General features: G+C 34.5%; 1 protein-coding gene across 2 annotated transcripts in view; it reads left to right on the forward strand.

Annotated features, from left to right (window-relative positions):
• Positions 1–25,508, forward strand: part of Usp32 (Ubiquitin specific protease 32) — a 153,022-nt gene that overhangs the window by 13,574 nt on the left and 113,940 nt on the right. For both annotated transcript variants that reach the window (XM_081768800.1, XM_081768801.1), the window contains exons 2-10: positions 4,680–4,807; positions 10,043–10,148; positions 13,126–13,247; positions 15,793–15,952; positions 16,223–16,462; positions 17,238–17,378; positions 18,667–18,797; positions 19,609–19,776; positions 21,091–21,362. In XM_081768800.1, the coding sequence (XP_081624926.1) occupies positions 4,680–4,807; positions 10,043–10,148; positions 13,126–13,247; positions 15,793–15,952; positions 16,223–16,462; positions 17,238–17,378; positions 18,667–18,797; positions 19,609–19,776; positions 21,091–21,362 (1,468 nt within the window). The remainder of the gene's footprint in view (positions 1–4,679; positions 4,808–10,042; positions 10,149–13,125; positions 13,248–15,792; positions 15,953–16,222; positions 16,463–17,237; positions 17,379–18,666; positions 18,798–19,608; positions 19,777–21,090; positions 21,363–25,508) is intronic.

Below are 25,508 nucleotides of genomic sequence, written 5' to 3' on the forward strand. Positions count from 1 at the left end.
TTCTTCATTCCACCTTTATTAACCATCTCATTATCACCGTCTCTCATAGCCTCAGTGGGCAATCATGGGATGTTAAATTAAAATGACTTCTCCGCCCTCGAAGAGTGCATCTATAGACGCAATCTTTTTTTTCGACGTAATGTGATTTTTTTTTTTAACTCGTTGACCAAAGCAGTGAACCAAGCCCCATTAAAGACGTTACACTAGTGATTTTGTACAATGTAAGTGAACGCTCTGCCGAGGTTTCATTGTGAGCCCTCTGGAAGAAAAGCTACTACAAATACTCACGAAGTACTAAGATTTTTTTTTTTTTCTGTAACCAGATAATCCTTAGATTTCAAGGCTATAATGCATACTTTCCACTTTAAATTAATCGAAGAACTGGCATTGAAATTCTGGAAAAACAACGAGTTTCGTTAGCTAATTTTTCTTTGTTGATTCGAGAAAACGTTTTTCAAGCTTTAAAAACCTAACTGTGCAAAATCTGTATTATGAATAATTTAAGTTAAAATACATAGCTTCATTGTGGTTAAATGCTTAAAGCATATTCACCTTTGGTACGAGAGACCTTTATTTTGTTCTCGATTTGGTTCTTACGTTAGCTGAACTTCGAACTTACAACCGTCAACATTTTTTCGTTGATATTCTGGTTTAAGTGGAAGTTGACCAGAATGTGAATAGTTCGAAATACGGGACTTGTGTGAAAATATTTTGAGTTAGGCAGTAACATAGTAGAGATTTATGCAAATGGGAAATTAATCTTTTGAACGTAAACTCGTTGCTGCGCACGATCCTTTGGTCCGCTGTACGCTATAGGTTAAAATCGTGCTTAATTAAAAGCTCGTAATTATTCACATTTAACAAATTTATTATTGGTATCATTTGCTTAGGATTAGGAATTATCCTTCTGGGCTTTCTATGACGATTTTAGCCGTGCACATAAAAGGGATGACATCCCTGTAGGCATGATCCCGGTATTTGCCTGGTGTGAATGAGGAAAATCTTTAAAACCTCACCCAGGATGACTAGCCTGAAAAGTCTTTTATACCTTTCCGACTGAATATCCCGCCGGGAATCGAATCTGGGACCACATATTATTATTATTATTATTATTATTATTATTATTATTATTATTATTATTATTATTATTATTATTATTATTATTATTATTATTATTATTATAGTTTGGCCACCAACTAACAAGCAATTACACAAATATTAACCCAGTGTGCCACCCATATTTTTAAAATTATTTTTCCCTCCAATTTTTCTTTTTCTGAAAGAATATGGTGTAGGAAGGTGTGTTCGGTAAACGTGTGGATGCATACAGAACGATACTATATGGCATCGAGGGCACACATTAATAGGAATGTAGAATACACAGGAATAGGTATGGTTGACTCAATAAGACGTCAAGGGGCAGCGAATGTGTTAATACCCAAATCTAAATGTAGTTACGGCTCTTATTCTAATATTATACAATAAAGTATGTTCATGTTCCATTTTCATCTTCCATTTTGAAATAATTAAATTGAAGCAATATAGTTTTTAAGTTGCAGTTAAATCTTCACAATAGTTATAAATCTACAAATTGTATCCACGCTAATTACACTTATTAGCGTGACTTTATTATTAGGAATTAGCGGGATGCATTATATCGTTTTTTTTCTTTCCATGTGACATAATGTGTTCAATCTCTTCTTCTCGTGATACTCCTTTTATTCTTACCTTCTCCAGCACTTCTTCATTTCAGACCTTATCCACCTATCTGATTTTCAATATTCTTCTGTAGCACCTTTTCGAAAACTTTCATTCTCCTATTTTTCTCAATTGTGCATTATATTTTATGTTTTCAAATATTAATCTAAAACTGTCAGTTCAAAGAATGTAACTGAATCGAGTGGCTCAAGTGATAATGGAGGTTTCCATTCGACTTGATCTTGGGGGCCACGGTGGCTCAGTGGTAGAGCGTTCACCTATGGTCCATGGGGCTCTTGGCGGACAAACACCGTGTGCGTGGGTTTTCTTGGGGTTCTCCAGTTTCCTCCCACTTTCTTCATTCCACCATTTCATTCATTTCTCATCATCACCGTCTTCTTTAGCATAGCCGGCGTTTTGACTTGATCTTAGGTAAGCAGTAAGTTGATATTTATAATCTACGACTGAGATGTATCGTATTTTTTGTCAACGTAAGATGAAAGTATAAACTTGTGAATGCGGTGATAGAATGTAACATTGGAAAACTACTTCCAATTTACTATAATTTACCAGGATGGCCATCTATTCCCAATTAGGCGAGATACTCTGAATTTCGAGAAAAGTTTTAATTACGCCTAACAGAGACGTTTTATATAGGGTATGCCAAATTATTCAGCGAGCTTCCTCGTGGCTACTTGGGACCATATAGGACGAGATTTGTAATTTAAAGTGGTATCTGAACCAGCGGTGCATTCAATACTCTTGCACCTGAACTGTGCATCAAATTCACACGCTATAAGTGTATCTTGATCATCATAGTCAGTCGTCGTCATCCTGGAAGGTCTCTACAACCATCTATCTTGGGAATTCTTTTCCTTGTATGAGGACGTTTCCTAAGTTATTTCTTGTCTCTTGGTATCCAGTTAAAAATTGCTTTTGTGCATCGATCATTGTTCTTGCAATATTTCCAGCCCTCTGCTACTTCAGTACCTTTATTTTCATAACAATATCCATCACTCACGTAATCTTTCTGATGCTTGCGATAAGAGTGATGTCATCAGCGAAACGAAGGTGGATCAGATGTTCCCATTAGCCATTCCTAGTATCCAGTTTAATAATTGCAGCCTTCATTTCTCCCCTTTCCACACCGAATTTCCATAAAGCCTTTCGTAGTGGTACCTTATGTTACCAATCCTATCAAATATCAAGTCCCCTTAGGCCAGGTTTGCTTCAGTGAGCATAAATCATGCTTATAAGTCTTTGATCCATTCTGTGTGTTATGTCCCTTTCTTCATATCTCTAGACCAATTGTCGAATGAGCTACTGGTATTTAAATATAACTATGAATATTGCAATTCGTTCTAAAGGTTAATGAGGAAGTTAAATCTCGTGAACACAAGTATCAGAGAATGAATACGATTTCTGAGTGTTTTCTTCTGTCGGGTGTGTCGGGAAGCTTTTTCTCACTGATAGAACTTATTTAGTGCAGGTAATACTGACAGGACTTATTTATAGTGTACGTAATTATAAATAAACTTAACAATTTGAAGAGAGAATTTTTGCAGGAGAAGCATTTTCTTTTTAAGAAGTTAGGAAAATAAGTGCTTCTTCAGAAAATATCCGTGTTTCCTAAGTAGTTCTCTTAAGTAGGTATCGGTCCCCTCATCTTCACATCTGAATGAAGAAAGCTTATATGAGTATTGGGAGTTTTGATTTAAACTGACAGCAGAGTGGTTATAATAACTAAAAACAAAATAATAATAATAATAAAAACTTGAAGATAGTAAAAATGTTCTCTGTATTCCAATTACATTACAGAACATGTTTACTTTGATTCTCTTAATTTTGACCACATATTGCGCTCGCGTGCTGTTAAGTTCTATTTTTGAAATGAAAGAAATATTTCCTCTTTTGAAGTGCCTGTGTGGAAAGTCATATTTTCTAATTTTTGGATAAATTTTGTAAGCAAGGATGAAATTAGGAAATGAATAGATCTGACTTTATCTCATTTCTGTGTGACAAATTGCAAGAAGTTTTCAAAGACAAATTTAGCATTAATCTACTCCAAAAATATAGAGAAATCTTAACTCCGTTGGCTGGATTCTGTAGATGTTTCACTGAAAATCATTGGAGTAAGCAGTGGATTATTTTATGGAACTAGTATGAAACACTGTTAAATTTCAAGTTTTTAATCTTATAATTAGCAAGGTAATTCATCACCAGAGTTTTACATAATGTAATCACAGTAAGCAATTCTCTATAGTTTAAATCTTTGAAGAAGTATTCTAACAGTTGTGTAGAGATATTTTAAAGCTTCTTTAAGTACACAAAAATCTGTTTTATATATGCTATTTATTCAAAATTCCTTTCAAGATTTTGTAATAAAATATCTTAGATTGTATAAGAAAAAAATACTCTATAGTAATAATAGTTGTAATGTCAAGGTTCTGGTACTCCCTTTCTATTGAATTGAAGTCACTTTAAGTCACGATTTCATTCGGTATTTTTGTTAATTTGCTACAAAATTTATTCAAAAGTAGGATAAGAATTTCCAGAATTCAGTTTTTGTGTTTACAGATAATCAGAAACATAGATAAGTATGCAAAAGTTATTATTAAATAGATTGTATTTCTGTGAATTTTCTGACTTCTTGACACTGTAAGGAGTCGAAATCCCTTCTATGAAAAGAATATTAACTTTTACGAACATGTGGCTAGCGATCAGTATAATGAAGCTATATTATTTAGCTCTTGTATATTTGGTATCACCAATCCCACCTGTATTTACTTGATCCCCGTAATTTCCAGCTTTCGAACCACAGACGAAATATTTGGCTCCTTTTCCCTTGCACTACTGGTGTAGTGGCCCCACCTACTTAGTTAAGGCAAATGGGCTGGAATTTACGTTTGAATAGAATGCTCAAACAATATTAAGTGTGTTCTGGAGATCTAATATTAAATTTTCTTTTTTCTTCCTTTCAGTAAGCGAAGCAGAGCTAAAGCGATTGAAGGAGGCATTCAAACGGGTTTCTACATTAAATGGATGTATTACGAAGCAGGCCTTTGTAAAGGATGTATTAGGAGATGGTGTGCCACCTACAATAGCAGAGGTGAGCCAATAACTTATGTTGTGTGCATTATTGTCCTTTATGTAACTAGTGAGCCGCGCACAGTAGAAGCGAGCGAAGATATTTCTTCTGTTGGGAAAAAATCAACTCTTACACCGACAGACTTCAATCTCTGTCAATCTTTACTACCAACACCTCTTTTCTGTTTTGAAAAAAAGTAAATACCGATAAATAATATGTCAACTTTTGAAAATAAGCCATTTAGTACTTACAAAATGCTAATAATAAATTAATAATTATTTTCAAACTTTTTCATATAGGGCAGCAATTTTTGATATTACAAACTGCGCCCCCAGATTTCTGGACTGAAAGAAAAGACGTGGACATAGTTATTTGTTCATTTAATGGCATTTTGTAGACACTTACTTAGTGAATTTTTTTACATTCTTTTTATTGCTATTCACAAAAATTGTAAAATAAATAAATGTCGAAGAAGGTTGTAAAGACTCTTAAGCCTCAAAAGAAAATACACACTATATTTCGTGGAAATTGGACAGTTTTTACCAGAGTTACTTGGAAACATTTTCTTAACAGTTGGTGAATTCTGTTTCTGGTCCCTGACCGATTTCAACCTCAAAACACAGAACGTAATGTTCTATTGGGAAGCATGAAAAGAAGCAAACATGATGTTAAGGAAATTTATCTTTAAACGTTTCAAAAAGAAAAGAAGAAATTAAAAACAAAGGTGGAATTCTTTGCCTCTCAAAGGAAATGTATTTTATGTTTCACTAAAATTAAGAGCTTTTTTTAAAACGAAATTTGTTGTGGAACATTTTCCATTAAGATAAATCTTGCCTCGAATATGGATCAATCCATATGAAGTGATCCCAAAAAAAGTTTTTGTTTATTTGCTTGAATTTATGCTACAGAGGAATTTATGACACGCTACAGAGGTAAGGTTCCAAAACACAGGTCCCCCTTCCCATTTAGCTATAATAAAGACAGAAAACAGCGTGTCCTGCGGGGCTTTAACCCGCCTTCATTCGCTAACGCTCGCTCGGTAATACAATGTGAATTAAATGTTAAACTTTGGTAGAGAAAGGAACCAACCTAGCTACTAATCTATACAGGGGGACCTGTGTTCTAGAACTTTCCCTGCTACAGGTTGATCGAAAAAAGTATTCTCACCTGAATGTTTAGTTGAAAATTAAGTTCATAAGTGTAATGAGAGGTAATTTGAAGATTATTTTTATATAATATGTTTTGCAGTTTATTTTACGTTTTTAAAATTTTACACGCATGCGACGTGTGCTTCTGTACTTAGAGAGAGAGTTCAGGCACTGAAAAAAGGTCGTCACACTCTCTTTTTTTTTTTATTATGAAAGCACGCATGTACATTTTTTCCCCTATTGGTTCTATTTTATTTGTGCTTTTTTAATTTTTAGTTCAGATGTCATAATGATCCACAAATTTTGTATTGGGTTTAGGTCTGGTGAATTGGCCTGGCATCTCAATCTCTGAATACCCAGATGGCAGTGAATATGGTAATAGTATTTAAAAAAAAAAATGGTCAAGCGACCCTAATTGAATCACTTCATATGGATCGACCCATATACTATTGAACATATATAAATACAAGGAAAGATCTGCTAGTTGAGCAAGTGGATATTCCACACACTATTGGCAGCCAACAAGTAACAACTAGTGATAGCCTGTTGATCGTTGCTGTCTCGGCTCCAATGCACCCATATTTGGTCGAGTACTTCAGAGTAACGAAAAGTGGATCAAGTATGACACTACCAAGTTTACCAGATATTGGTTGTCACCGCGTAACCTTTTATCTCACACGTAGATCATGGTCTGTGTTGGGTCGACTAGTGCACTACGAGCCCCTTTCACAAGCTACACCATCACTGCGGACCTATACTCGAAACAGTTGCAACGGGTTAAATATGCTTTGCAGCAGAAGCAGCCAGCGTTAGTAATCTAGCGAGACTAGACGTGGCAGGGACTATCAGGGATACTATTCAGTGACTTGAGTGGAAGACACTTCCATCCATCATATTCACCGGACCTAGCGCTATCCGATTACCACCTTTTCCATTCCTTGGACAACTAGCTCCGTGAGAAATCCTTCGACAATGAGGAAAATCTGCGACAAGCAGTCACGGATTTCTTTGCGTCCAAGGCCCGCGAGTCTTATCGACAGGGCATCGCGCAAGTGCAGGGACGTTGGCAAAGGATGCTTGGTGCTGGTGGTCATTATTTAGATATCTAACGCTGAATACCATGCGCTGTATGTTTGCGTTTTTCTGACGATCAAAAAACGACAAGAATTTTTTTTACTTACCTTGTTCATCTATGAGAGTTCTAAAATTTGTAGGACGCTACTAATTGCCGACTTCTTCAATGTAATTGAGAAACTAATATGATAAAAAATGGAAAGGTCAACAGAGGCGCCAGCGTGAGCAATAGCTCTCTCAGATAGAGGAGGATACACTGTTCATCCGTTAAACTATGAAGTTGCCTTTAACTATGAGATGGGAAAATACAGGGTTAAACACGGGAGATGGAACATTTGAAAGTAACAGCACTGCCAAATTGAAGCGGATGGTGTTTGAAGCAGTTGCTTTTCTGTTCGGCACTAAAATGCCAGGCCTGCGCACGTCACAGCTTTAGCTGGAATAACAACTTTACTCTTCTCGTGAACAAAGGCTTCCACCTCTTGTACACGCACGTGCACTGGCCAGCGACTTACGGTAAACTAAATGACAGACCTCTGTGATGTAGTGGTCTGGCATGGCAACTAGCGCCACTATGCGCTCCAGTTGACAGTGTTTCTGCTTTCAGGTGTCCCATTTTCCGTCACACTGTATGTACAAATTGTCTGGATGAATTCTTGAAAATGGGTATCTTCTGAATTCCATAAACTGAAGAAAAATTACATGTGGTCAAACTGCAATAAGAGAATTTACTCAAGAAGGAAACGACAGTTATATTTATCACTGTAATGACACTGTTTGGTATTGTTGATTTTGCTGGCACTGCCAGTGCAAGTGCTTCGGTTTATGGTTACTTAGATTTTTACGTCTATGAACTATGAAATTACAGTATTTCAGATCATCTTCACATCTTAAATGTATTACTATTTTCTGCATTCAGTGTTACCCATAAACAACAGTGTTTTCGTGGAAGATTTTTAGTGACGAAAGTAACCGTGTCTTGGTAAGAGTGCAGCCAGTCCAGAACTGATGTCTTGAGCACTTCACTGTCGTTGAAACACTTCGATCCAAGCCACTTTTTCATGTAAAGAAATAGAAAGAACTCTCTGGGGCAGGGTCGGGGCTGTAAGAAGAATGATTGAATAGCTCCCGTCGAAATCTTTGAATTGTCCCAACAGTACAAGCAGCTGTGTGTGGACGGACGTTGTCATGGATCAGAAGAATTCTAATGGAACTCGTTAATGAGAATGTGGGATCCAGTCACCAGTTCACAATAACTGAACTCGCCAAAGAGTTTCCAGAAGTGACTGCGAAAACAATGCATCGAATTGTAACTGAAAAGCTGGATTGTCACAAACTGTGTGCGAGGTGGGTGCCAAAAATGCTAACAGACGCTCACAAATAGACGCTAACGGATAAAATGACAACTACTACACGTGATTTTTTTTGGCCCACTGAGGGGAAGATGGAGATGATCTCTTTTCTCACATTTGGGGCCGCGGTGGCTCAGTGGTAGAGCGTTCACCTCTGGTGCTTGGGGTCCCGGGTTCGATCCCAGCCCCCGCCAAGTGAACTTTGTGGTGGACAAACACCGTGTGCGTGGGTTTTCTCGAGGTTCTCCCGTTTCCTCCCACTTTCTTCATTCCACCATTTCATTCATTAATCATCATCACCGTCTCCTTTAGCCTAACCGGCATAACCGTGGGACGTAAAACTGAAAGATTTCATTTCATTTTCTTTTCTCACATAGTGACGGGAGATGGAACTGGATATCTTGCGCCACTGGGGAGTCAAAGTACCAGTCAGTGCAATGATAGAACTCTGATACTCCTAAAGCAAAGAAATTTAAACACGATCAGCTCACAAAATCATGACAACCGTGCTTTGGGACCAAAAGGGACAATTACAGCAGATTTCCATTGCCAAATACTAAATAATCTGCTCGTGCCATCCAAAACCGACAGAAAGGAATCCGACGCTCTACTCTGCACCATTGCTTGACTTCCACGTCACTCATTACTGTCGGTCCGTAGATGACACACAATTCCCGGTGAATGTCAGCTTCACTCGGTTCTTTGACATTCAGAAATCGTATGACTGATCTCACTTCACACTTGTCGGGATTTTGTATAACGGCATCATTTCACGTTACTGCTACTCGCACGTGTGCAGTTTCACTCAAACGATTTTATCTCTGTTGCAGGCACACAATACTAGGACATGCTTGCATGCATGCTCAACTTCAGCAGTGTTGCCAGCTCCGGCGTAAAAAATATCGGCTTTTTTCTTCTACATGCGCCTTGTAGAAATTTAGGTTTTATCGTGTATTTAATGTTATGCGTATGCAACATTGTTAAGTTTGAAGTTTCAGTTCGTTTAATCGAAAGTATCTCTATGATACGAAGTAGCTAACGAAGTTACGTACTGTCTAATGAGGACAATGTGTTTAGGGTTATTAGAAAAATATATAAAATCAATATATGTTGTAAATATTTAATTTTTCGCTCAGTAAATTGAGGCTAACGTTGTGAAATATATAAAAATTTCGTATCACTTACTTCAAAGAGCTCCGTCGTGGCTATATGGTTAGCGTACCCGCCTTTGACGCGAGAAACCCGGATTTGATTCCCGATGGGAGTTTTTGTTCTTTGGATCTGATGCTAAGCTGTAAGTCCACATCTCATAAGCCTCGCTGTTGAACGGGAAAGCTGAACTCAACTCCAAACAACTACTGTAATTTACCTTAAATTCAAAATAAATCTTATCAAATACGTGGTTCCACAACTTGAAACTGGTATGTGATATTAGTAAAGTTCTGAAAGTATCGTTAACGTCAAGAGATTCGATTAAAACAGCAGATGTTGTGAGAAAAAATGCCACTGATAATGATATGAGTTTTCATTGAAACTTCCGACAATTAAATAAATATACTGACGTATACCATAATATAAATTATTATTGATAAGTTTTAAGTTTTTTTTTTATATGTAGTTACTTCCAAAATTTCTAAATTTTTGTCTCTTGTTTTGACATTTATTTTTCTTCGTTATTCCAGTACATATTTTCAGCATGTGGTGGAACACAGAAAGGAATTACTCTGAAGGACTTGCTCTGTGGTTTGGTTCTCTTAACACGAGGAAGAAAAGAAGAAAAGTTGAAATGTAAGTAGTGTATTTTGTGTTTGGTATGTTAACATATAGGAATTGACATGTTAGAGGGAAATTCGGGAATGTCTTAAGGGGGCAGACTACTAAATATTTTTGAAAAACTAATAATTTTTCTTTTGCCCGTTTTTCGTAAGTGGAAAGAGGTAATAAAATGTAACTTACCGCAATAATAGATAATGTTATTCTACACCCGAAAATATGAATCGGAAGAATTTTCAGTGTTGCCATTCATAGAAATTACAGAGTGACCAGAATTTGAATTACTCAAAAATCTAGGTAATGGCAGCGACTAAAAAAATGAACTCAACGGTAATTGATGACTTATCATGCTGTCTAGGTTCCTTGTTTACCACTTTTTAAATTATATTTCTATCTATTTTGTAATAACTTATTTATTTTGTAATAATTTATGTAAGTTTTATAAAATAAATAGAAATATTATTTAAAAAGTAGTAAACAAGAAACCTAGAGAGCATGATAAGTCATCAATTACCGTTAAGTTCATTTTTCTAGTCGCTGCCTTTACCTAGATTTTTGAGTAATTCAAATTCTGGTCACACTGTAATTTCTATGGATGGCAACACTGAAAATTATTCTGATTCCTATTTTCGGGTGTAGAATAACATTATCTATTATTGTGGTAAGTTACATTTTATTACCTCTTTCCACTTACGAAAAACGGGCAAAAGAAAAATTATTAGTTTTTCAAAAATATTTAGTAGTCTGCCACCTTAAGTGGGCAGTCTTAAAAATAGTGTGAAAGCTAGATACTTAATATGCAAGACAAAGCATGAAAAAGAAAATTTACGAATGTTTTCATTAAAAAATAATATGTAAATAAAAATTCAAGATGGAAATGTGAAATAAAATCTTTAATGTTCTAGTACATACCATTTACGCTGAAGGAAATTGATGATTCATGAGAGTGAGTGGTTATGGAAGCATTGGTGAAGTGAGTGCGGAAGGAACCGGGAGAGCTCCCGACAAAACACAAGCGTGGTATTGCTTAGCATAAACCAACAGGCCTGGAATCGAGCCAAACCACTCGATTTAAAGATCTTCAAATCCGAGAATAAACAAAACCCAAATAAGGGGCTTTGAAATTGAGTTATATGACTTGCCACGCTTTCTACTGCTTTCTCCATTTGTTTTTGATCCTCTCCGCTGTCTGGTGGCTAGTGCGTTCGCCTTTGGTGCACGTAGTCCCGGGTTCGATTACCGCTGGGAAAACACAAGCAATTTCATTTCGCAGTCATTCAGTTTCATTAATCATCCCTTACTTTAGCTTAAAAGACAGGACATTAAATTATATTTTTTCTTTCAAAGAATTTAGTTAGAGATGGTGAAAAAAAGGTCACAGTTTACACTGTCATACTTTCACTTACACTTAAAATTTTTCTACAGTAATATTTGCCATATTATCCATCATTAAGATGAAATAAATAAATAAATCCATATATTAGATTTGCAAGTGCTGCTAGAGTTCAGTTTAATAATGTAATTCTTAAGGTTGAACTGTACAGTGACCGGCTCATGAAAACAGAAGAAAGAAAGAAAAGAAAGAAAAAAAATTGAAAACACCTCGATTATTGTTTTTATCCTTTTGAAAACTATCCTGTTGGAACTAAAATACAAAGTTTGCCCCAATGAAAATGAAACTACGGTTAGATGTAGGGAATAGTTTAAGACTGTCCATCCACTAAGGCCATGTACATTATGACTTACAGAATATATGAAGCACAGTTAATGTGTAACATGACATCTACAGGTAATTGCCATTGATATTGATGCTCTAATCCCAGGGCATAGGAAGGGAGTGGGTGGCTTCAGTGTACAAACCTATGGGTTGCAGAGTAATCTATTGTTTCACAGTGTTCTGCACTTCTTGTCACAGGTGAACTGTTGATCTTTCAGTGACTTTTTAAGGGACCCGCAGACATGGGAGTCATATGGGTTTATATCGGGGCTGTACAGAGGATATGAGGACTTCCCATCGAAATGGTTTCAGCAGGTCGAAAGTAGTCTTGGCCACGTGTGGTCTGGTGTTGTACTAGAGCACATTCATCATCATCATCCACCGGAGAATACCATCCTCATAATCCTCATATCTCCTGCATACTGTATGAAGCATGCACACCTCCTGCGCAAAGAAACTGGATAACAACTCGTTGCGGTAATCTGAAGGAATCCATTATGCACCTCACCGCGCTGAACAACTTCCACCAACTGAAGGAAGAGCAAGTGGCGCCGTTACTTACAAGTGCAAATTGGGAATTATTATGTGCTATCTATCGGCAAACTTTCCGCATTTCCATTAGATACAACTCCTCTACAGTCAAAATCTCCTTTTCACATGAGCAATCTTTATAATACATTAAATAAGGAAAAAAGAAAATTCATCCCTTGGGAATAAAATGGTCATTATAGTTGGTCCTAATTTGAGGAGTGGTTAATAACTTGCTGGGATTTTTTTATGATTGCACTTTTTTTTTCCATTCACGTCATTTTCTTAGAAAGGAACTTGACACACCAAATAATTTTAATCCTCGAGGATAACAATCCATCCACTAAGGTCATGGATATTATTTCCCTACTGTTTATTTATATACAGGCATCTCACCTGATGAAAAGTAATCATCTTGAAGGGGGTAAAAATAATATCTGGCAAGAATCGGTGGTTGCCAGTTGGAAGGAGAGGTGGTCGGCATGAACGGATTCTTTTACATGGCTGTTATGTACTGTGGAAGTCTCGGTGTTTTGCTTATCGGATGAATCTTGTATTCCGTGAGGAATAACTGGTTGTTGTTAATTCTTCGAGATCATTTTAGCCATTTTTTTTTTCTAGGAATTATTTTGTGATGTTAGTCACTAGTTTGGGGATATGTTAATAGGATATGTATTGCTTTAAATATTTGAAAATTTTGTATTATTTTGTGTGTGAAATGCAATATTATTTTTCCTCTCTATGCAGTTCTCTTCGGCCTATATTCAAATGAGAGTGGAAGCCATGTTGCTAAAGATGAAATGCTTCGCCTTGTCCACGCATGCGAAGGAGGTTACATTCCAGATGCTGTTAGCCACTTATTCTATGATGTAAGATGATTTTTACTTAAATATATTTGACATGCTTGCTTATACTATGATTTTATTGCAATGTGTTTTCGGCTGGAATTGTAAAATGAATATATAATTTTAAAATAATAGTATTTTTTGAATTAATTTTTGACCTGATATGGTTGCCTGAGGGTTAAGCAGAGATATAATGAACTCAGATTCTAATTTCTAAACTCTCTATTTTATTTACTGCATCTTGTTACAAATTGTTATAAAAATATGACAATTCATATTCTGTTTAAGGCCAGTACTTCCGACAGGTTTATGGGGGAACTTTAGTTACTAGACATTGCTTTCGTGCGTTATTTTTGTGACAGAGTACTGTTTAATGGTGTCGTATTAGTTGGTGATCTATCAACATTAATCAAAAATTTAATGATCTAATTCTATTACTTCTTGGCCTGTGAATATTTGCTTACCTGTCAACACTAATGTCATTCGCAGTAATTTTTCTTTAAAATAAACAATTAATAGCGGAGAAAAACTTCCTTCTTATGTCAGTTACATTTCTTTCTTCATAAAGATGAAAACTATAGTCAGCTGGTATGGTTGAGCGGTCTAAGACATTAGGCTGGTGATCATAAAACCTGTCTGTCATGGATTCTAATCTCGTATAGGCACGGGTATCTTATCGCGTGATTGTGCAATTAGCTGTGAATTTTCTACGTGAAAGTGGTTTCTTCGGAACATAACGAACTTCTTGACTGCACAATGTAGAAGTATATCACAAGAAGACAAGCAGATAAAACATTTAACAGTTGGGCAATCCGAGAATACAAAATTTTGAAATGTACGTGAAAAGTCTGCCAGACACATACGTATTTCAGGAAACAAAACTCATTCATTGAACGTAATCAAGGTATCTTCCAACCAATGCAGTAAAATTCCCTTTACGGGGCGACTAACTGAGAATTGTAGCTACATCGCAAAGTAATGTAGTACTGGTTTAGTATTATAAATGAAGAGTGGAAAGAATAGCCTATGTAGCAGGCTTTCCAATGCTCCTATATTTCCTATTTTTCCTATATATTTGCGTCTCTTCCTATAAACTCCTATATATTTTCTATATTTTAACGAAACCACATATATTTTTGTTGCATTGATACTTCCACTTGTGAAAACAACATGAGGAAATTAGGTGTGGGTGGTTGGAGAGCCTTTTGTCTCCACAGTAGGGTGGTTGAATGGAGACTCTTCTGTGATTCGTCCTTTCCTGCTTATTGTTTAAAGATAATCACACCAAACAATATACAGTTAGCGCAAAAAGTATTTATACTCCTACAGAATGGAACAAAAAATAAAGTAGTTTCGTCATATTCATTAAAAAGTTCTATGGAGTAGTGATTTTAAAGACATATGTAATTTATTTAGGTGTATCAATACTTTATGCACTAACTGTGGATAAATAGTTGTAGAATATGTTCACATAGTCAAATCTTACCCTAAAAGCGCCTTTTGCAGAATGTTTACATTTTAGATTTTATTTTACATTTCAGATAGTTGTTCCAGGAAGGGTGCAATGATATTTCTGCGTCTTCCCCGTAGCGTTTTCAGTATTCCATTGTCATTTCTCCTTCGAATAGGTAGAATTGTTATATGAGTTTCTTTGTTCATTGTTCTTTCAAAACGTTCCAGGAAATAATTGAAATATGTTCCTTTTCCACAGCTTCACGAAATCTCTATATTTTTGGTCGTGATTTCCTGTATATATATATATATTTTTTTCATTCATTAGCGTTGGAATAGTCTTACCTTGTATCTCGAATTTTTGTCGCTCACTCAAATCTTCAGGTGCTCTTATTTAAGTTATGTATCCTTTAGCATATATAAACAATTAACCTATATAGTTCAAAAATTAAAAGGAAAACTTGTAAGTACGACATTGGGATTAAGTAAATAGGCACTATTGGTTGTTCCTCTTTATATTTTAGATTCTTAAATTACTTACAAATACAGTCAAATGTAATTTATTTACACGCTTTTCTCTTTTTTATGGTGGGTTTTGCTGTGTATTTTTAACTCAATAGTAATGTAGTAGAGCAAGAAATTTAATAGTATAATTTTTACTGAAAATTATTTATTTCTGATTCACACTGCGCAAAAGTTATTTAAATTTAAATTATATTATTAAATCAGAGATGCAAATAAGCAACAAAATTTTACTAGCCCATATCCCAAATTTACTTACTTTTGAAATAAATAATGGTGATATTAAAATCGCACCCGCACCAATGAACCACTCGCCTCGGGAGTGGTTATTTGCACCCCTGTATTAAATGCTCTCGTTTTATGTAACAGTTTCTCTGCCCTTTTGTGTCCATTTTACATTTAGTTTTTTAAAATTACTCTTTAAGTAAAATTATTATAAATAACTGTAGGGCACAATTTTCATTGCTAGTTGGTGTACTTTATTAGACAGTCATTCAGGTGATAAGGTTATGATTCAAAGATCATTTAATGCTGCTTTTCAGTACATTTTGTTGATAATCTATATTAGTTGTATATAAAATATCGTTTATTGCAGCGTGACAAAGTGTCGTTTGAAGAATTTCGTGAGTGGCTTATTTCCAATCCTGATGCTACCTCTCTCACTCGATGGCTGCTATCAGAGCCATGCACTGTCACTTTATCCAATGAAATGGAAACTCCAACTTTCTATCAGACACTTGCAGGAGTCACACATTGTAAGTATTGAAAAGACATAGTAATAGTTCTAATAATAATAATAATAATAATAATAATAATAATAATAATAATAATAATAATAATAATAATATGTTATGTAAGTATTGATTTCACTTCAATATACTGTAGTGTATACGGTTCAACTAAACTTAAGATCGGTAGTGAAACTTGTTAGCCTTATACAACAAATTTTGATGGTAACAGTTCAATATTTTTATTAGTGTTGTTTACTTTCTAACTGCTACTAATAATATACTTTCTTACTTTAGTGGAAGAAACCGACATAATAGAACTCGAGAAGCGTTATTGGCTGCTGAAGGGTCAATCTAGAACAGGAAAGCTTGACTTGGACACACTTATTCCCTTAATCTGTCCTCCAGTGCCTCTCTCTGTGTGCCAGGGTGTTTTCAGTGCCTTCGACGAAAACCGGGACAACCACATTGACTTCAAGGAGATGGCTTGCGGAATTTCAGCTGCTTGTAGAGGCCCACTGACAGAGAGGCAGAAGTGTAAGTTGTTATTAAGTTATTGAAAGATTACTCTGTTTTTTTTGGTGCGGACAGATAGAATTTCAGATTCATGATGGATATGCTAGAGATTGGAATACAAGGCGGAAAATGTTCTATGCATGTCTTTTAACACTTACCGTCATTTCCAACAGGAAACAGGACTTTCGACTTACTAAGTGATTAGTACGCTAGTTTTTGTTACGAGTCGCCCTGGGTTTGTTTTCTGGTGGGAGTTCAGTCTCCTCGTATGTTCATCAGGGTATCTAGAACATTCAATATAATGAGGTAAAACCAACAGTTGACGTTATTTCCATTAAAATGTGCAATTTTTCATGTTGGATATATGTTTAGCCTAGTTATTTTATGTGGGGTATGGTAAACTTTCTTGTTACCCACAAAATTGATAGATATTAGTGAAAACTGGACTTATGTTTTTTAAAGTGTATTTTCTAATTAACTTAATTTTGTTAGGTAGAGGCAAATATTGAAAAAATACTGGACATTTAGTGTATCGAAGAGAAAATATGGTACAGACTTTTTCGTGTGCAAGAAAATTAAAATAATTATAAAAAGGAAAAAGTTCTTTCAAATATTGTCAGGATATTCATTACCGAGTTAAGGATTTTTTTTTTTTTATGAGGTAGTTCGGTTTTTGTTCTGAGACAGATTTTTGCTATTAGTATGGATACTTTCAGTATGATTATCTTTAAATAACACGAGGTGTATTATTTTAAATTGACATATACTTATATAGTGTATGCATTTTTAATTCCAGTTTGCTTCAAGGTATTCGACAGCGATCGCGATGGAGTGCTGTCTGAAGAAGAACTAGAACATATGGTAGAAGTTCTTTTATTCGTGCATTGTGAGAATAAGACTCAAGACGTACTGGCTGCTGATCCTTTCGGCAATTTAGGTATGTTGCCTTTATTATTATTATTATTATTATTATTATTATTATTATTATTATTATTATTATTATTATTATTATTATTACCAAATAAATAAATATTTAACTGAATTGTTGTTAGAAATTCAGAGTATTTATTGCTCCATATGTTTAATAATTAAGTTACTATGAGGCTTTCGAAAATCAAAGCAAAATGTAAAATTGATAAAAAGTTAAAAAACATTAATAAAATGAAGGAGTCTAAGTGGCTGCGCGTAGCATAGTCACTAACACACGCCTTTGGTACGAGAAGTTTCGGGTGCGATTTCCTGTGGTAACACTTGGTCAAGAAAGTGTAACAACTTCGGGCCAGCCATTCTAAACGAGATTTTTCCTTGATTTTTCTCTTTCAAACAGGCAAATACGGGGATGGTACCTTCTTTCTCCCTTTCTTGTATAGTGTGCTCGTCAAAGGACGTCGTCCCTCATATGTGACGGGCTTAAGACTATAGATCCCAGTAATGGCCAGAAATACGATTATGTATAAATAAATAAATGAAGAATCTATATGCAACATTCATTAGAAGTTTTTAAAAATGTATATGAATGACTCTTGTTTAATGAACGCATTAGAACGAAATAATTTCATTACATTGTCATATGGCGGTGCAAGTTTTAAAATATTCCTGCTGCTTGTCAATCTTTTGCACGAAAATTGTCCTGCTGTTTCTATAATTGACCAGCATCAGATTTTTATTGGAGTTACTTCATCTGGATGTTAATGCTTTAGTAACTTCTCTATCATCGAGGTTTTTTTTTTTTTATTATTTATTATTTATTTCAATATATTACTTGCATTTCTTTTACATCATGAGTATTATTTTAAGAATGATAGGATGCTCCGGAAACCAGATTTTATTTTCATTTTTCGTTCTGAATATGTTCCTTTAATCTCATATCTTTGTCGTATGATTGGATTAGAACTAAAAAAAATAATAGATATCATTTACTTAAGTTAAATTAAATTAGAAGCGCGTGCACTTCTGGTATTACGGTGATATGCAAGTTTGATTACTAGTGGGGCACATATGGCGTGGAACTTGCCTTAAACAGTATGCTCATATCCTCTTAATGCTGAAGAGTAATGTTTTATACTACAATTAGAGTTTTTTGAGACTTGATTATATTTTCAAGAGCCGCTTTAGTATTTTATTTTCATGGAAATGTTGCAAAGGACATCGTAAACCCAGAGTAAATTTCCATACAAGCAGTTAGGCTTCGATATCTTAACTAAATTTTAATTTTTTTCTTTCAGATGTCAGATCCGTGATTGAAGATATCAGGAAGTATGCGCCAGGTAGTGAAAAAGGACTGACGACGGAAGAGTATCTAGTATGGACAGTTCATAATCCCCTGTCAATGGATTTCTTAAATCTTCTGTTTCAGGTAATCTTAGAATTCTAATTATAATAATGTTAAGCTCATTTTCTTTTGTTTTGTCCTCTTCCGTATTTAAACACACGAAAAGTATGGAAATTCATTGGATAAAATGAGATAAACATATATCCTACTAAAGTGAAGAAAAGAAAGTCAGAAATCGTAGTTCTTATAAGTTATTTATGAACGTTACGCTGGTGATAAATTTTCTTTCTTTGGAAAAGTGCTGTATTGATTGAGAAACGATTATAAATGTGATGTATAAAGATGTACTCCATAAATAGATACGCGAACGCTAATTGCGAATCACGTGAGATAGACGAGTAAGTCAAACTGTCAAAAGTTATTTATTTTTTCAATAATAATAATGATGGAAAAGAAGAAAGATCAAAGTTTCTAACTATCCCAAATTTGAGTGACAGAACATGAAAAAACCATCTAGTAGTTATGGAAAACTTAGTCATGTTCTTAGATTCGAAGTTTTATAATGAAATGTTTTTTTGGAATTAAATTTCCTTGAGCTATTGCAGCTATTACTGAAAGTTGTGTACAAAGTTGTGTACAACGTTTATTTATTTATTTATTTATTTATTTATTTATTTATTTATTTATTGTATTTCAAGTGCTGAAGGTGTAGTGCAACACAGTGAAATAAATGATATCGGAAATAACATAAGACGGTAAATATATACATGATTTATACTGGTATTCTACGTTATTGATTAAATTAAAGTAGAAGATAAGTCCATTTTTTTCATCTATAATCTGCTATTTTTCACACTGTCTTCTGTATTGTCTTCTTACCACTTGCGTTTTCTAGGTATGCCACATCGTTCTTGGTTTGCGTCCAATTAGTCGAGAGGAGGAGGGCGATATCGTTCGGGGTTGGAAAGAGAGAGAGGAGAGAAGAGGCTTCCAAGTGGGACAGTTTTGGTATCTAATTGCGATAGACTGGTGGAAAAGCTGGAGTGATTATGTATCATACGTGGTAAGGATATTTTACTTTACTTATGTAATATTGATCTACAACTCAGAGGAATGCCTTTTAAAAAATCGGAGAGAAAAGTAGTGATCATTGGCTTTTTATTCATGTTTTGAGTGTGATTCGGGGCCGTGGTGGCTCAGTGGTAGAGCGTTCACCTCTGGTGCGTAGTATCCTTGGTGCCAGCTCGCGGCAAGTGGGCTTTGTGGTGAACAAACACCGTCTGCGAGTGTTTTCTCGGGATTCTCCCGTTTACTCCCACTCTTTTCATTAATTCTCACCATCACTGTCTCCATAAGCTTACACATCATATCTGTGGGACGTAAAACTGAAAGTTTCAAAGGCTTCGAGTTTGAATCGTAGTTATATACCAAGTTTTTGGTCTTGAGCTTACGTCATGGGATAGTTAAACTAAGAGTGCTGAACTCAATAGTAAGAAGTACAAGTTATGGTGAATTTCAGTGTCTTTGAAAAATTTTTCTTTGGTGCATGCGTTGTCAACCGAAAGAAGTTTCTCCTTGTAATTTTCTGATGTAACGTAATCAGAGTTGCCACATTAGTAGTTTTGTACGAGTTAATCTGAAAATAAAGATAAGTAGGATTTGAATGTATTTATTTGTATGTTTATCAGATATAATATTTAAAACGCATCCCCTTTGACTAAAAGCAGTGGAGGACACAGATAAATAAACTACAAAATGAAAATAAGCGTAAACCCTTTGTTGAGAATGGATGAAAGAGAAAAGGTATTAATTATCATAAATGTGGTTGCTTTTAATATAGCAATGTAGCTTGAGCATTGGACATGATTTTTAACTATGAATCTTTTATTACTTATCCATGGGAGCCCACATAAGAAGACAGAATGAAGCTTTACTCTTACCTATTACATAATAGCCGGAAGTTTAATATATATTACGAGTAATAAGTTTCCTAGTACTAATATATTAATATATCACTTTAAACGATACCTAGTACATCACCCTGCAATGCAAAAAATTTAGTTGAAGAAAAGTTCCTCTTCTACTTGTGACTACCTAAGAACGTTTAAATCGGATACCAGAAAAAACACAAGAAATAACGGCGAATTTCTCTTCCTTTCACAATAGTAATAACATCCTGCCCAAAGTTTAAAAATTTATCTCATGAACAGCCGAATGATGAATTGTTTGCAGAATATGATCAGTAGTAACATTGAGGAGAAATCCAAACTCGGAAAAATTTGTAAGATGTAATTTCACCACTTTGTTGAGAGAATGAGCGCCTTTTTTTGTGTACGTAAAGTTCATTATAATAAAAATACAATTATCTTATTTGCAGCCTGGAAGCGAGAGTCCGATGAGTACAACGAACAGTAGTCCTGCAAGTAGTAACTATGGCAGTTTGAAAAGGTCTCGTCTTCAAAAGAGGTCGCAGAACAACCTAGAGAATACGGTGGCTCTCGATTGTAGCAGTGTGGTAGTGACTGGTATTAGTAGTCTTCCGGGAGATGGTGGAGAAGGGGAACCTTGTCGCTTCGGCCTGCAAAAGACATCCAGCCCTAAGAAAGCCAGTACGAATTCTCTCTCTGTGTTGGGACAGGATTGTTCAAGGTAATTTGGGTCTACTGAACGTTGACGTATTTAACGTAATGGGCGTAGGGCAATAGAGTTGTAGCCAGGGTTGCACATAAGGGGTCAGCCCCGACAAATGTCGAGTGCTCGCAAAATCATTACTTTTTTTTTTTTTTTTTTTAAAGTTTGCTCATTCAATTGTGATTCTTCAAGTTTGAAATTCCCGACGTCAACAAAATCTCAGATAAAATAAAATAAAATAAAATAAAAACAGAACTTTTTAAACACACTTTTGTGACAAGAGTAAAGTTCAGTCCCTTATTAATACAGGAATTTAGTAGCTTTCGAACTTTTACTAGAATATTTTCATATTAACGGAGTTGGGAACAGTGCCGATCACCTTTTCTAGGCCGTACATAATTTTGGGGGTCCCCATAGATAATTTGTCCGGGGGTTCAAAATCTGTAAGCGAACCTGGTTGTGATCTTCACAGGTCGCGGGTCAGCGCAGTTATCTTAAAGTTATGGTTACAAATCTGTGATGGACATGGCAACTTTTCTTTCTTTTTTTTCAGAGTTCAAGCGGGTCAATACTGGGAGCATTATCATTATAAGTATTTTAATATTATGGGCAGGTCACGGTTCATGCATCAGAGTTCTCAGCTATCATCTTTGTCTTAACGGGGCCGCAGCGGCTCAGTGGTAGTGGATAAACCGTATGCGTTGATTTTCCCGTTTCCTCCCACTTCCGTCATTTTACCATTATCATTCATCTTATCATTGTTTCCCTTAGTCGCGGTGTGTAATCGTGGGACTTTAAACGTACTAATTTTCTGATTTAATAGTTCCTTCCAGCGTACGTTATATCACGTAACTCATGATTGATACAATTTCTTTTTAGCAGTCAATGTTCCAACCGTCTTTTCGTCTTTTTAATTACTATAATTCATTTCTCCCCTACTATTTCTAACATTCTCTTGGATTTCTGTCCGATGCAGATAATGTTGTTCATTCTTCTCTACTTACTATCAGTTTCTTGTTCATTTGTAACGCAATCCGTGGCGGAAAACACCAATTTATATAATGTAACTTATTTTTGTCTATTTTTAAATATATAGCGTTACACTATAGCCAGAGTTCGAATATGTCTAACATCTAATCTACTATTTTATCAAAATCCACATTAACACTCCATCTTGATATTACCTTTTATTAGAATACGTAATGAAGGAAACATTTACACCTTTTAAATAACATTCATATTGATTCTACAAGATGGATCCTTTGTTATATCTTATATTTCTCGTTGCTATGTCGACCAATAACACATATCGTCAGATTGCTATGTCAACAGAACATCAATCATAATATCAGAAAGAAAATTAATTCTAGTTCTTTTTATATTTTCTTCTTCTTTTAGCTAGCTTGTGCATATTTTAATAGCACGTATTGCCCGTAAATACAAGTAAAGATGTTAAAAATACACAATATCGTTATACATTGTCGTTCTTGATTTATTAATGATACCAATGTAAATTGACTGTGCGGATTATATGTATTTTTTTTTCTAATATAACATAGAAAAATTGAAAGTAAAAGCCAAGTGTCGATGCTGCTTTTTTCATTTTCTTCACGGAACCCGCCCCCGTTCCCCTAATTTATAAAACATATACAAATAAATATAAAACTTGGAGAAGTAATAAGTCTATTGTGAAATTTTGGTAACACTAATTATTTCGTGCCTTGTGGTTGATTCCCTATAACCTCAGTGATTGATCAATTCAGTGTTCAAATATGGAAGTAAGGTATTCAATTATATACACTTACAAGTTAACATGTATGAGAGGTGGACTATCTGTATAGGAGTTTTCTTAGGCAAAATATGTCATTAGTTGTTTATGTACTTCGTATTTATTTCACTCTATATTTTGAAAACTACATATAGTGTAGCCAAACTCAAACTGTCACTTAACTCAGTGTGATGTGCTTATTCCGTAAAAAATATGAAAACTCGATTTAGGGGCCGTTCAAAAATTTTGTAGTTCCTGATCCAAAAAATTCAATATACTTCATTCAATCAAACATTTTCTTGTACGCCTCATACTTTGATAACTACATGCAGTGTAGCCAAAGTGAAGCTAACAATTTACTCAGTATGATGTGCTTATTCCGTAAAAAAATATGAAAACTCGGTTTACGGGCCGTTCAAAAATTTAGTGGCTTCTGATCCAAAAAATTCAATACACTTCATTCCATCAAACATTTTCTTGTACGCCCCATATTTTCAGAACTACATACAGTGTAGCCAAACCGAAGCTACAATTTACCCAGTATGATATGCTTATTCCGTAAAAAATGCGAAAACTCGATTTAGGGTCCGTTCAAAAATTTTGTAGCCCCTGATCCAAAAAAATTAATGTATTTCATTCAATCAAACCTTTTCTTGTACGCCCCATAATTTGAGAGCTACATATAGTGTAGCCAAACCAAACCTAACAATTTACTCAATCTGATGTGCTTATTCCGTAATAATAATAATAATAATAATAAAAAAAAAAAAAGAAAAAAAGAAAACTATTTAGGGACCGTTCCAAACTTTTGTGGCCCCCTGATCCAAAATTAATTATTGGCCAAGATCGCAATCTTTTGATGTATTTTTTCGGATCATTTCTAAAATTCTTGGCCAAGATCGCGATCTTTTGACCCATTTTTCGGATCATTCCTAAAATTCTTGTTAATAAACTTTTCTCCTTTTTATCAAACGGTAAATGATCAGTATACAGATTCTTCGGTGTAATTCCATCCATCTCGACTCTGGAAATACTTCATAATTAAAACTTTTCTGGCCAGAATTTATCGTTATTTATTAAAATTAAAATAGGGCGTAACAATTTCAATAACTTAACGATATCTTCATAAAACGTTACTGGGAGAGACATCTTCATACCCGTAAATTATTAATGTTATATAATTCTAGTTGTTACATTTTATAGTTTTAAATTTTAATATGAAACTATCATGTATAATTTACTCCTTTATTATTTTAAACTTATAACTGCTTTTTTAAACCATTATTATTTTTATTTTTTGTTTCATTATTATTATTATTATTATTATTATTATTATTATTATTATTATTATTATTATTATTATTATTATTATTTTAATAAATTATTTCAAATGTCATTTTATTTTTTTTCAATTTATTAAGAAAGGGCGATGTGAAGACATGCAGAAAAGAAGAAAGAGTTTTGGAAGCAGTTAAGAAAATAAGAAATAGGAGGAAAGACATAAATGATAAAGATGGAGTAGTGTATGAAGTGAAGTGTAAGAACTGTAACATGTGATATACATTAAAAAAAAAAAAAACTTAATGAAAAGGTAAAACAACATAGGGATGATGTGAGGCTTAAAAGAGAGAAAACGCTGTATACAAACATGTTAAAGAAACGGAGCGTGATGTAGAATGGGAAGAGAAAAGAGAATAGAACAATAATAAGAAAATGGAAAGAAGTGCGGAGAATTAAGAAAGAAAGAAGTGAAAGATTAATGAACTGGAGAAACGGACTTCTAATACAAAAATAATGGGATACAGTGTTAGAACGAGTGAAGGATAAAAAATTATGGATACGAGAAATTATTAAGAGAATACGAGTAACAAAATTATGGGATAGAACATTGAATTGAGAGGAAACTTCAAAATGAACTAATATTTGGCATAATTTATTAAAATAATAATAATAGAAAAAGTGAAAATAATAATGGTTTAAAAGAACAGTTATATTATAAATTTAAAATGAAAGAGTAAACTATAACAGTACCTGATTGTTTTATATTAAAAATTTAAAATTATAAAATGTAACAATTAGAATTATATAACAATAATAATTTAATATTATGAAGATATCTCTTCCAGTTAACATCTGATAAAGATAACACTAAGTTATTAAAACTGTTATGCCTTATTTTAATTTCAATAAATAAGGATATATTCTGGTCAGAAAAGTTTTAATTATTTAGGATCTGCGAGAAAGAATGGAGGGATTTCGTTGGGCTGCTGTATGTATGAATGCTGTAAGTAGTGAATGATACATAGTTTTGTTTTGCAACTCAAATAATTTATTCAGCGTTGCCAACACCCACTATACTGTTATGAAAAACGTGTAAAGTACGTGTGTATGTCAGT

The sequence above is a fragment of the Thermobia domestica genome, chromosome 8 (assembly GCF_964235325.1).
Source record: "Thermobia domestica chromosome 8, izTheDome1.hap1.1, whole genome shotgun sequence".
Taxonomy (NCBI): domain Eukaryota; kingdom Metazoa; phylum Arthropoda; class Insecta; order Zygentoma; family Lepismatidae; genus Thermobia; species Thermobia domestica.